This window comes from Hippocampus comes, unplaced genomic scaffold, assembly GCF_001891065.2.
Source record: "Hippocampus comes isolate QL1 unplaced genomic scaffold, H_comes_QL1_v1.1 scaffold326, whole genome shotgun sequence".
NCBI classification, from domain to species: Eukaryota; Metazoa; Chordata; class Actinopteri; order Syngnathiformes; family Syngnathidae; genus Hippocampus; species Hippocampus comes.
The window spans coordinates 902,836-916,628 of record NW_017805930.1 but is presented as its reverse complement, the minus strand read 5'-3'; the positions used below and the strand labels follow the sequence as shown (position 1 = coordinate 916,628).

Sequence of the window (13,793 nt, the reverse complement as noted above, 5' to 3'; positions counted from 1 at the left end):
CCATCCATCCATCCATCCATCCATCCATCCATCCATCCATCCATCCATCCATCCATCCATCCATCCATCCATCCATCCATCCATCCATCCATCCATCCATCCATCCATCCATCCATCCATCCATCCATCCATTTTCTAATCCACTTAACCTCACGAGGGTAATGAGCGTGCTGGAGCCTATCCCAGCTGTCTTCGGGCATTCGGTGGGATACACTCTGAACTGGTTTGGCAGCCAATCACAGGGCACACAGAGACGAACAACCATCCACGTTCACACTCACACAGAGGGGCAATTTAGAGTATTCCATTCACCTGCCATGCATGTTTTGGAATACCCGGAGAAAACCCACGCAGGCACGGGGAGAACATGCAAACTCCACACAGGAAGGCCGCAGCCATAATCGAACCCTGCACCTCTGTACTGTGAAGCAGACGTGCAAACCCACCCTCTGATTAATTATATATTGAAAATTACATCCAAATACTACACATAAATGTGAAATGTGCTAAAATCAAAAATGAAAAAAAAATTCCACAAATTTTAAGGATCTGATACAGTGTATTGGTTGTTGCATTATATGGTATGTCATATTTTGTTATTACATGTATGGACAAAGTGTACAATTCAAGTCTTGTTTCATTGAAATTTCCATTTGTCTTGTCAAGTCTTAATAAAGTAAAGGCGGCTACAAATTCAAATTGTAATGCTAGAACCAGGTCCAGGTTCTTGCTCAGAACCACCTCTGTGACCTTTTTCAGCACTGCTCCTCCCCCAGCGAGTCCGTGTTCTCGCCCAAGTCAACGGAAGCGGTTCTCATCTTGGACCGACCCACCACTGGGTCCGGAGGGGGCCCGGGTATGCCCCCAGGACCCGGGTAGATGTCCAGCGTGCCCGAGATAGACTGCAAGGAGCGCTCTCGGAAGTAGTGGAAGGCCTCCTGGTCCAGGAAGTTCTGCTCCTCGCGGAGACCCTGCTCGAAGAGTTTGCGCTTGTGGCGAAACTCGATGACTGTCTTGGTATAGGAGTTGAGCGTGGTGACCGAGGCAGCCATGCAGCACGTGAAGGAACCCCACGCCATGCTGATGGGGGAGCACAACATTAGAACAGGAAGTTTCTAGTCAATCATCTGATTCAGCTGCTTTGGTCGTGGACATGGTAGAAACAAGAGTTTATTCCAGGGTTGGTCATTTGTAGGTCCAGTGGCAAAACGGGCAAGGCATCAGCTGCTTATGCTGGTGAGTAAGAATTTGAGTCCCACCTGAGTCATACTCTCAGTTAATCAATGTTTAAGAACGCAGCAATTTACATTTTTTACTTCTGAATGACTTGAGATTTTATCTGGGAGGATAAATAAAATTCTTTTCTGGAAATTTAGACACTTACTTTAAGAAATTACTTTAATTACTTGAAGAAATGTGTGTGAACTAACCAAAAAGACCATCCATAATCCCAGCTGTGAGGCCTCCAATCTTCAGGACCCAGACTGACGGTGATCTGAAACACTTGAGTGTACATCATGTGGGCCACCATTCCCAGAAGACCTGACACACAAAGGTAAATATTTACACTCACAGAAAACAAAGCATCATCATCAATGGTTAAAATTTCCACCATTTTCCCCTCTGAGTGGAACGATGCAACCTGTAAAAAAATACCAATTACGACTTTCCCATTAGCCTACCTTACATTGAGCTGCTATCCGTTAGCAGCTAATCAGCAGATAGCTTCCACCACTGACAATCGCAATCGGGAACTTTCTTTGCATTGTCTTGGGAAGTTTAGCGCCCTGATTGCTTGATGCCGGTGGGACCTCAGCCAGAATCATCCATCACGCTGCTTGTTCGCTGTCAAGCTGGCTAACGACACTGCTCATTCAATTCTTTTCAATGTTTTTGTCATCTGACAGTGGCTCTATTAAAAGTCAGTCGCAGCTACCAAAGACATGGCCCGCCACTGATAACAATCCAGAGTGAGCATGAAAAAAGATGGCAGGCCTTACTTAGCAGCTCAGCTCGGCAGTCGTCGATCAGAGCAGCTAGAACTACGCTAATTAGTCATCTAATGAACCCCATTGATCAATACGAGCCGGGACCGTCGGATCAATTGCACGTATGGACGTAATCATCAGTCAACATCTTAACACTCCATCAAACGCCACCACATGTCTGGCTAAGTGCGTGTTAGCCGTGCGCGCGCGCGTGTGTGTGTGTGTGTGTGTGTGTGTGTGTGTGGGTACGGTGGATGGCGGGGGTCGGTTGTGGTAAATAACAAGTGTTCGAGATTTACAGCGGACCATAAAGAGAGCATCATTCCTCTCCGACCTTGACAACGCACCCGCTCCTGTTTCTACGAAACGTGCGTCACATTTTTATGCGGAGTTAGCCGGTGTGTAAGGTCCGGAACAATCAGTGACGTCAGCTCATGCAGACACACGTGAAAGACTCATCAGCGGCTTACCTAATTAGATTTGTTTTGAGGTGTTAGTGTCATGTTTTAAAAGATGTACAGATACCAAAGTGTGGAGCCATGGTGACCAATCAAGAGCTGCGTCCTTATAAATAGCGACTGAGTGTGAGCGTGTAACTTTATGTCTTCATAAAAATAGTTCTAAACCAGGTTTTCAGAAAATGATCCCAAGCATTTTCCAAAGGAAAGATGATCCTTTCAAGTTACTCCTCATTTTAAAATCTGCCTTTTGACACAAATATTGAGCCCAATGAGCCTGGAAATTCCAATTCTCAGATGCTCTCTCACTGATCTCAGTGGACAAAGCCTCTCACGATGAAAAGAAGTCAGACGAGGAAGTGCTTGTTGCTCACTTCTAATGCAAGATGCTGCCTTGGCATCGACAGAATGGCAGCGGCGACGCCAACTTCTTGTGTAAGAACACGCACACACACTCACACACACACGAACACGCGTCGTTACGTAAGATTTAAGACTGTTCCAATCTCTGGCGGAGCAACAAGAGAGGATAACCTCTGAACTCGGATGACCTCGCAGCAAGTTCCACCGCTCTCTGGCCTCGCGATATTTCTTAACGTTCAATGCTGAGAAGAGGGCTGTGCAACAAACGCACACACACAGAAAATATTTATTTGACTTCCTCCAAGCATGAAAACAGTCGGGAGATTTAGGAAAGAATGCTTTGATCAAAATTAATTGGTTTGTTAATTAGGTTTTTGTAGGCTTAGTCTGTTGGTCGATTTATTGATCATTGGTTAGTTGGTACTGGAGCTTAGTCAGTCAGTCAAGTGGTTGGCCAGTTAGTCAGTTTAGTTGGTCTTGAGTATTTGGTTGGTAGGTTAGTTGATTAGTTGGTTGGTTAAGTCGTTGAATTGTTTGTTACCAACACTAACAGGACTGGAGTAGAGTAACACATCAAGATTTGTGAGTGCGACTATTTGTACGTTTTAAGAGAATGTGAGATTTTTATTTTTATTTTTTACCTTACCGGACAGCACGGTGAAAACGGCAGCAAAGGCGTTCAGCTTGAGCCCGTCGATGACGTTGCTGGAGTGGAAGAGCTCCAAACACATCAGGCTGAAGCCCACCACTAACAGCAGGATGTACAGGACCTCCGACACCACCGACAGCCACAGCACGCCTGGCACAACACGCGCAACTCATCAGGTACACCTTAAAAGGGTTGCGACACCTGCATCAATGTCGATGAAAATGTGCAGTTTGGACAAATGGAACAGCTACAGGAAGTGAAAAATGATGGAGAAAAGGTGGCGTTTCCATAAAATATTGGGACACAAAGTGGATAATGAAGGAAAATGTGGAGCTTGGCCGAAAGTAATTGGACATGTGCAAGAAGTGAAAATGTGGAGTTTGGACAAAAACAAAAAAAAAAGAGAGATCGACAGGAAGTGAAATGTGAAGCAAATGAAATGAAAAAAACGAAAATATGGAGTTTAGGCAAAAGTATTGGGAGAACTTTAAGTTATATTTGACTGATTACTTGAGAATAAAGAATTGTGTGCTTTGCAAAAATGATGGAAAAAAAAACAAAAAGGGTTTTTGGAGTCCAGAGGGAATCGCGTTGTCACGCTGCTGTTTTTTTGTTTTTGTTTTTTTGTTTTTTCCTCCATGTGTTTTCCTCCACACTCACAACACAAAAAAAAAGATGATCTGCTCCCACCGAAATCAAGCCGCGTCTCAAGACTGCATGCTCCCTTTTGCCATTTACTGTCACACTTCGGGCAAAAGTCAAATGAAGAGCGACAAGAGATGCATGTGGGCCTATCATATTTTTTTATGTACACACAAAACTGAATTAAAATTAAATACAGCCTATTTAGATTCAGCCGCAATCACATGCACAGCAGGTATCAAATGTTTTTACCGCCCCACTGACAGCAGGCGACACTTGCAGGCATGCGACCGGTCACTTCATTAGTCTCCGATTGACAGACGAGTGAGGTGAAAAGATTAGCGTGACCACTCTCCATTGATCTCCCGCCAGCAATCGGAGGATTACGGCGTGACAGCATGTCGAAACGCAAGGCCTCGAGTGATTTTCAACCAATAAATGTGGCGCAGATAAAAAAAAAAGGAGGTCGTGACAGCTGAGGTTAAAGTTGAAGAGGGTTCGCCACATGCATACACGGGATACTTGTATGACAGATCACACTGTAAATCGCAAGTTATTACAATTTATTAGCTCAGAATATATTGAGCCTGCGTATTTGGCCGCATGGGAAAAAAAAGGATTTCTTTCATTAGATAATAAAAATTTAATTTGTTAAATATTGCTATCGTAATATTCAACAATATCACACTCGGAGAGTTGATTATTTCCTATTTTTTTTCGCAACAGATTTATCTTGTCTTTTCTCCCTGTCATATTTTTGACAATGTCGAACGACATATTATATTATTTCTTTCCACAGGTGGGAGCAGCATATTGGCCGTCACCAAGCGATTGGTCAGAGGAAGGACGCTAACTTTTTTTTCGACCCTCTGTTGAGTGCTGTGTGGGGCCTCATCCCAATCTTCCACTTCCCTCCCGGTCAACTGTTGTGTTTTGGACCCGTCATCCACTTGTGAGTACTGCACGTAGATGAAGAGAATACTGTGGTGCCGTCTTTTGAATTAGTTTATGACAGGATGCACGCCATTAGATGATTTGCGTTGAATATGCTGCAGGAAGGTAGGTAGCTTGTGTTTGACAGTGTGGATGTACTTATGTGTAGGAGATATTAATTTGCATGTGTGAATGTAGGTAGATAGTCTATGATGTGATGCACATCTGTAGGTAGACAATGTATGCATCCGGGTAAAGGGAAAATATGTATATGTATGAACCGCTGATTGAAAGAAGGCCTATCTCTCAGCATGGACTCAATTCTCCATCCATTTCCCACTCTGTGATTTCCTCGAGCAGGCGAGGACGCGTAATGGCTGTCATTACTCACCTCTCTCCGAGGCGGGGGCCAGGTCAATGAAGCTGCGACACTTCTCACCTGAGACACACAGAAAGACACGCGACCAAGGGAGATGAAGCAACGGGAGAGGCAAAGAAGGACAAGGTGAGAGCGGCTGCGAATCAAGAAAACGTACCCACGCATATTTGGACTCTATTAGAGCAAGGGGAAGATCAAAGAATCAAAGTGACATAAATCTCGACACACTCTACGATGTGTATCTGATACAGTGCCATGAATAAGCTTTTGCCCCTTTCCTGATTTCGGTGTTCTTTGCGTATTTTTCACACACAGAGCTTTTAGTTAATCAAAATTTTAATATGACACAGAGACAACCCAAAGAAATAAAGAATGGAGTTTGTAAATGCCAATTGAATTTATTAAAGGTGAAAAAAAAATCAAAACCTATCTGTACCAATGTGAAAAAGGAATTGCCCCCTGAACCTAACAATGGGTTGTGCCACGCTTGGCAGTAATAACTGAAATCAAGCTTTTGCGGTAATTTGTGATGAGTCTTTCACTACGCTGTGGAGGAATTTTGGCCCACTTTTGTTCGCAAAATTGCTTTAACGCTGCCATATTGGTGGGTTTTCGAGCATGGACTGCCAGTTTAAGGTCACAGCACAGCATTTCAATTGCATTCACTTTTTTTTTTTTTTTTTTTTTCCGCATTCAAAGGCGTACTTGCTGGTTGGACTGCCAGTTTAAGGTCACAGCACAGCATTTCAATTGCATTCACTTTTTTTTTTCCGCATTCAAAGGCGTACTTGCTGGCGTGTTTCGAATCGTTGTCCTGCTGCATGATCTAAGAGCTCTTGCGTTTGAGATTGCAAATTGATGGTCGGATGTTCTCCTTCAGGATTTTCTGATAGACAACAGAATTCATTGTCCCATCAATCACAGCAAGCCGTTGTGGTCCTGAGGTAGCAAAGCAGCCACAGACCATCACACTGCCACACCCACCTCAGCTCAGACAGGAATGTCGGATGAAGTCATGCGCACGTGTTTTGATTAAAGTAATTCTTAGATTAAATAAGCAGGAGTAAAGTAGTTGTACCAATACTAGACAAGTCCCACAGCGTAGTCGTACGTTTTTGTGTTTTTCCAGCGCGGCGTAGTTATGCGACATTCATCATCACCAAGGTTAACGTGAGAAGAAAAAAACAGATGGGATGTTGCTGCCGCCAAAAATGCAGTGAGCAGAGAAAGGCATCTGATTACCCACGTGAATCTGAAATGTAATTAAGCTTCATCCGCAACCCGAAGGGCCCGCGTCGCTTTTCACATCCTAACGGGGACCAAAAGTTAAATATTAAAACGTCATCAGTGGACTCAGCTAATCACTGAAATGCCATTCAGGCACGAGTGTTGCCACGTGAACTAACCGTCAAATCAAGGCTGCTGCTGCAGCCTTTTTACCTGTCACGATAAAATGCCAGTTCAATTAACCCCACCCTCCTAAAAATGAAAAACAACACAACTTTCAACTGTTGATAACCTCTCTCTTTCAAGACCCTTTGCAGTGAATTCCAAATTTGATTTCTAAATACAACATACATGTTTCGAGATAATTGTTGAACATGTGCAAAGACTGCAAACTATGTCGTACGGTAGCTCATCAGCAGTTATTCAGCACAACATGAAATTAGCTAGCGATGCTTTTCCTGTCGGATAGTCCACTGGCATGGCCGCTTTAGAGCGCCTCATTGGAGGACCACCACCGTGCACACATTCCGCAGCGAGAGATGAAATAGCGAGTCAGGCAAAATTTGGTTTTGGCTTCAAGTCCGACGTGATAGTCAGCGTGTGAACCGGGGCTTCGAGCTGTCATGACTGTTTTCAGGTGCTTGGTTATTGTTATATTTTCACGGCTCACATACGTAATTGTGCGCAGGCATAAGAAAGACGCTCGATGAAGTCGCGTTCATTTTCCAGGTAGCGGTGGTATTTGATTGACAGTTATGAGGGGTGCGGTTTCATAGCATTCGGTGGACACGCCCACTGCAGGAACAGAGAGAATGGATTGATTTTTTTTCCATGATTTTGAAGCTTCATTTTATATGCTTAATGGTTATTTTAATCATTTGTATTTGGCTGTTTATTAGCATGTATTATTTATTTATTTCTTTTTGCGAGGCGCATCCCCACCCTGCACATCTTGTACAGAGCCCCCCACCCCCCAATAAAGAGGTTCCAAATTCCCCATGTCATCATGCAACCATTCTACATTCGACAGTCCTTTCACATAGCAAAGCTGCTCTGTGCGACCGCACGTATCGCACATGCCAGACACCACCGCTGCCCTGGTCACAGGCATCGCTAATCATTTGCGTTACGAGCGCATGAAACCGCAAGTGTGATAGTTGTTGAAAGAAGTGTGGCCAATTAGAGAAGAGCATCGTTAGTAAGAAATATTAGCTCACCAATCAATGTTCACATCCTAAGTGAACTCATTCATAAAGCTCCCCCGGGGGGCTATCTTGGAGAATCCTCCAGGTGATCGTCACAAATACAGATCACAGGATGGAGTGCAAGGTTTGATTAATTTTCCTTTTATTGATTTTGGAAGCCTTAGAAGCCCTTACATTTAAACTGAGAGCAAACATTGGTTTGATGAAGAACATCAGAACGTAGAACTCCTGGTCGAAACACAAGAAAATCGACATGACTGTGTACTTGACCAAAAAGCCAAAAGATGGTGAGATTTTGTAAAACATTCACCAATTATGTGTCATGTGCTGGAAATGATCAACTCAGCATAACTTGGTGTAAGGATTTATGATCGTGAATACTGAACAGGTTTAAAAGTGATTCTTTTCAAGATGAGTGAGATGGAAAAATAATTCTTTCCACACCCCACATGACAAGATAATCTCTTTTACAGGGTTCCATTAATTGGCCCGATGCGAATTTTGATTGGAAACGAAGGCTCGGATTTGTTCCAATTATGAATACGTCTGTACCCCACATCACAGGATAATTGCCCAGGATAATCCTTTTGAGGCATACGATAATCAGACCTTGGCTGATGATGATCAAAGATGTTGTGGAACGGGTTTCCACTTAAAATTTATTTTTTGGGGCGGTGGATTGACATTTTCCCGAATTGAGCAGTGAATGATGGCGTGAATTATTGGTCGCTACATGCCGACGTACGGAGGAAGCGGCAAGCCATGAGAGTGGGCACGTTGGTGAACATCCAATCCAGTGAGTGACTCTCCATTTTCATCGTGTGCACTTGACTGCAGGCACCCCAAATTGACATAAAAGGAACAATCATGCGCTTTTATTGCACATTGGATGACAAAACGTCAATTTTAATGTTTTCAAATAAAAAGAAAAAAATCGATTGGATTCAAACTATAAAATTTCTTTGTTCTGCACCTTTGAGGCGAGGTGGCCGAGGCGTTGCACAAATGCTCCGTTACGACTGACAAAAGCACAACAGCTCAATTTCTGTCCAAAATGCGGCCGATCAAAATGGAGCGCAGTTCTTGGCTGCAACCTGCAGAGGCGCCATTGAGTCATCCAGCAATGGGTTTGCTGTCCAAAGAAGAGACAGGACATTGTCTAGTGACCAGTCTGTTGTTTGTCCACATGTACCGTTCGACAGACAGGCAACCAGTTCAGGGAATACCCCAACTCAGGCTAAAAGCTGGGATAAACTCGAGCTCACCTCGCTACAACTGAATAAAATTTGAGTGATCGCAAACAACTTGCTTGCTTTGTTGTGTTAAATGTCAATCATTTACATTTGTAATTTATTAAACTTAAATTACTTCTTTAGACCCCCAAAATACAAGTTGTGTTTTTTACAGTGTCTGGAAAATAGCTGGCTGGACTAATTGATCTTTATACACGGAAATAGGAGCACAAAACATTCCATTCTATTAAAATCATGAATTAATACTATTACATTGGTCAACACTTTTTAATCAGGGATGATGTAAACTTTTTAAGATGATTCTAAATCTGCCCTTGTTTTTTTCCTCCAGCACATCAAGCTTTCATAATAATAAAATAAAAATGCAATAATAATAATATAATATGTAATGTAATAGTGTATTTAGTCATATTTTTGATTTCTGGGTTAAAGTTCAGCAACAGGTGGATTTTTTCCTGACACATCACAGCTTAATTGTACAACGCATGGATAGGTGAACTCCAGAAACAAACAATTAAAATATCTCAAAAGCTGATGAAGGCATTTTTGAAATCAGCGTCAAAATTACATTAGGGGCACATCTTGGGTTAAAATTTGCTGTCGTATGTACCAAGTTTTTAGAACTGCGCCTTTCCTCCGTGCAGGCTCCTTGAACGCATCACAGCCTTGATAAGTTTCAATGAAATGACGTCACACGCCACAAAAAAAACCGGTTGTCATTGCTGACAGCTCACATCCCCCGCACGCGCGCACGCATACTCCAAACTTGCGCGTCTTCACGCCCGGCGCCGCTTTTACGCACTGCTCCCGCACCCACCTGCCTCGTGGATGTTCTCCTCGCACGAGTACCAGATTCCCGTGTGGAAGCGTCTGAAGAGGAAGCGGTCGTCGCCGGTCTCCCAGCTGTAGTGCACCTTGCTCTGGTCCGTCTCGTTGACGCCGTAGTCGATACAGTTGTGGCGCCGCTGTGCGCTACAGTTGGGCTTGGGCACCCGCTGCGTGCCCTCGCACCAGTACGTGGTGATGAAGGCCGTGGTGGAAAACAGCAGCGCCACCAGGTTCAGGCCCACCGACAGAAGAGCGCGACACTTACGCGTCGTCTTCATGGTCGCGGCGGTGGAAGAGAAGGCGGCGGCGGCGGTGGTGGCAGTGGCTGGAGGCGCGTCAGGCGGCTTGGAGCGCGGGCGGCATGACGCACGGGGTAGGGAACCGCGTGCTCCTTATCTTATTTGACGTCCCCCTGTCTTTCTTAGTCCTCCTGTGGTCGCTCCGGTCCGGTGGTCTTGTCGGGCGTGAAGTGTAAAGACAGGAGGACTTGTGTGGTGCACGTCCCCCGCAGCTTGTGACTGGACTTTTTAGCGCGCGGCAGGCACGCGCAATGACTTTCTCTCTCTCTCTCTCTTTCTCTCTCTCTCTCTCTCTCTCTCTCTCTCTCTCTCTCTCGCTCTCGTGCTTCACATACACTGAGCAGCCTTACACACTTTGAAACACACACACACACACACACACACACACAGTATCTTTCCAGAAATCCCCCCCCCAACACACACACACACACACAAACACATTCTCCCCAAATTCCGCTTCCTTCCTTGTTTCCTTCCTTCCTTCCTTCTTTCCTGTTGTTCATGTCATGTTCCATGGAGGGTGAAGAATGGGTGAAAAAGCTGGTGATGGATCATCAGCTGGTGGAGACAGATAGGTGGGTGTAGAATTCACAGGTGACAAGAACTTGACCCCCTCCAGCCTTCCCTCCAAATGACAATCCATCACCTGACATTTTACAGCCCCACTCCAAGGCCGATCGCAAGCCTCTGGTGTGTTTTTGTGTGTGTGTGTGTGTGTGTGTGTGTGTGTGTGTGTGTGTGTGTGTGTGTGTGTGTGTGCGCGCGTGTGTGTTTGCATACATGTTCGGTCATTCTTAATGCCGGAGACGGCAGAATCAATACAATACAGTACATGCTGATTTAAACAGTACAAAACAAATTGGAATTATATTTTTAAATCTGTTTTAATATTCCTTTGCCTTTTTTTAATAGTTCTTTCGTGTGTGTGTGTGTGTGTGTGTGTGTGTGTGTGTGTGTGTGTGTGTGTGTGTGAGATTAGTTGAGTGTGAGTAGTTTTACTGTATTTTACTTGTATTGCACAATTGTGGAGCGCTAAGTGCATTTTTTTATTTTTATTTATTTATTTATCTATCTATCTGATGGACAGTATTTGACAATCGTGAGATTGTGGAAGGTTAACTTTGTCGCTCGCTTTGAGCTAATGCGGCTAACGATCTGCGTGAGGCTACTTTTTGTGGTGTTATTTTACTCACCATGAGCTAACACGCTAACTGACTCAGCAGCGTTGTGTCAGATGTTTACGTGTGTGTGTGTGTGTGTGTGTGTGTGTGTGTGTGTGTGTGTGTGTGTGTGTGTTTAATTGCCATTCCCTTCACACTTTGTTGCTCAACACACACTAAAGTAGAGGGAAGAGTAGTTTCCAGCAAAAGGAAGCCACCAATTGATTGTATGCTCAGTTGTCTTTGGTTTTGCAAGCAGGCGTCCATGCAGGCAGCTCCGATGTTGTTTGTCAAGACCCGGAAACATATTTATGCAAATGTCCTCCTCAGGATGAATGTACGTAAATGTGTGGGTGAAGATGTGCGCCTAAATATTCTCTACTTCATATTAGCTCCACCGAGAGGCAATCAGGTTTGTTTAATGGTGGTTTTTCATTGTTATTGTTGTTGGCATTGTTAGTGGGCACCTGTATTCTTTGTTGTCCACAATGTGTATAGAGAAGCCGCGTTGACGCCAGGCTATACTCCACCTAGGGAGTAAAAAGTCAAGTGTGACATCAAGGTGGGATTAATTCTCATCCGAGGGTTGACACTGAGTCACCGGATTTAGGAGTATGTGTTGAAGGCTTCCTTTCGGAAGTGGACGGGGACACAAATTGTTCAGGTGAAAGCCAACGTCTGTTTAACTGCAACTGTGAAAGTTTTAACAACAAAAAAAAAACATGTGAACCAGTGAGTGCAAATTTCAAGAAGAATCCATGCATTGGGTTTGTTTGGAGCAACGAAATGCTGAAGATGAAAGGCTTTCAGAATCAATACTTGAATTATAATTTGCAAACCAGAATCAGGTTTCAAATCAGATGTTTTTTAGGGTAAGAATCAGTTTTAGAATCTGTATCAGATTTATAATCCATTTTACAGACAGATTTAGAATCACAAATAGTTTTCAAATTACAATATACATTTTTTTGGGGTCCGATTCAGAATCAGATCCTTTTGTGAAAACGATTGAATTTTTGAAACAGATTTAGAATTATTTAATATTTGATTGAGAATTAGGGTAGTGCTTTGCCCCCCAAAAATTGTCCTAATAGGATTTCCCAGTGTGTTACCTTCCCCAAACGCTGACTTCCCAACAGCTGGCGTGTCTTCGCATGGCGCTTCATTGACTTGACAGATTGGTCCCCGGCAGAAGTCCGCGACAGCCTCGGAGAGACAACAAAATCCCTCTGGTGGCCATTTTAAATTTCACAGCTGTTTCGATCTGGCTGCAAATGAGCGACCTCTCAGGTGGCGAATGTCGCGCACACCTGCTGCACCCTTTTAGTCAGGCCCCTGGCAAGCACTTTCGAGTGACACCCCCACCCCTACCTCCCCTGCTCTCTTCAGATGGCGACCGCTCACCCAATCACAACCGCTTCAGTCTGAGTGAGTAAATATTTCTTCTTTATATGCCGACTGGACACTTCATGAGGCATACTGGGTGAATTTGGACGAGAGAAAAGGGTCCAATCTGGATAGTTTGGCAGACAGACTGGTCGCCAAATCAACGTCAGGACACATTCAGACAAAGACTGACTGATTGAATGTCAATCAATGTGAGACTACTGTAGACTAAACCAGGAATGGGCAAATTGAGGAAATTAAAAAAAATATATAAATTTATTGCAACGCCCCCCCCCCCCAAAAAAAAACACTGACAAACATTCCCAGTGTATATATTCCATGAAAAAAATGGAAGTACATGTGGGAAGAAAAAAAAATCATATGAAAACAAACAAAAAAACAAAAGAATTGGTCCACAAATATGCTAACTTGCCAGGACGCTTTTGGCGTCCTTGAGGAAGGCGAGACTGTCCTCCCTTTCTTCCTCCTCTTCTTCCTCTTCCCTTCCTCCGCTCACCTTGTTTCAAATTAATCTGCCCAAGGCCAGCGGGGGCAGAATTTATCAAATTAGGACAGCGATGCGCACGAGATCAATGACACACACGCACGCGTGCGCACACACACTTCAACAAACACCCGTTGGAAAAGACAGACACACACGAGTTGCTCGATGGCGTGATGACGGAATACGAAAGGCGACAGGGATGAGCTCCCCACCGAAGAGACTTGATTGACTTTCTCTTGTAGGTTACGGACCCTTTCGCTGCTTCCTATTCACACTGTCGGAACTTGACCCCGAAATTTCCCGTAGCAAGCGCTAAAAGCTCACAACTTGAGGTGGAACGAAGAACTATTGTATGTTTGGATTGTGGGATTGATTGTCTCAAGTTTGTACTGAGCCTGGAAGACCTAAAAGAAGATTCCAAAATTCATTCTGACTGTAGAACCGATTCTGTTTCTAAATCTGATTCGGATTCTAAAATTCATCTATCCATTTTCTGTGTGTGTGTGTGTGTGTGTGTG

The 13,793-nt window shown here is 44.1% G+C and overlaps 1 protein-coding gene and 1 long non-coding RNA gene across 3 annotated transcripts in view; one reads left to right on the top strand and one right to left on the bottom strand.

Moving 5' to 3' along the window:
• Positions 1 to 396: 396 nt before the first annotated feature.
• On the bottom strand, positions 397 to 10,514 carry gsg1l (gsg1-like). The gene is made up of 5 exons (XM_019889947.1): positions 9,915 to 10,514; positions 5,425 to 5,472; positions 3,456 to 3,608; positions 1,431 to 1,542; positions 397 to 1,080 (listed from the first exon to the last, which is right to left on the bottom strand). Exons 1-5 carry the CDS (start codon positions 10,201 to 10,203, stop codon positions 756 to 758), a joined length of 927 nt encoding a protein of 308 aa, XP_019745506.1. The 5' UTR covers positions 10,204 to 10,514; the 3' UTR covers positions 397 to 755.
• LOC109527827 (uncharacterized) overlaps positions 3,549 to 13,793 on the top strand; it is an 11,796-nt gene continuing 1,551 nt past the window's right edge. The window contains exons 1-3 of one of the 2 annotated variants that reach the window (XR_002170588.1): positions 3,549 to 3,634; positions 4,900 to 5,052; positions 5,394 to 5,538. This is a non-coding gene — a long non-coding RNA (uncharacterized LOC109527827). Of the gene's footprint in view, positions 3,635 to 4,567; positions 4,625 to 4,899; positions 5,053 to 5,393; positions 5,539 to 13,793 lie in introns of those variants that run through there. The other variant, XR_002170589.1, reaches the window with a different exon arrangement.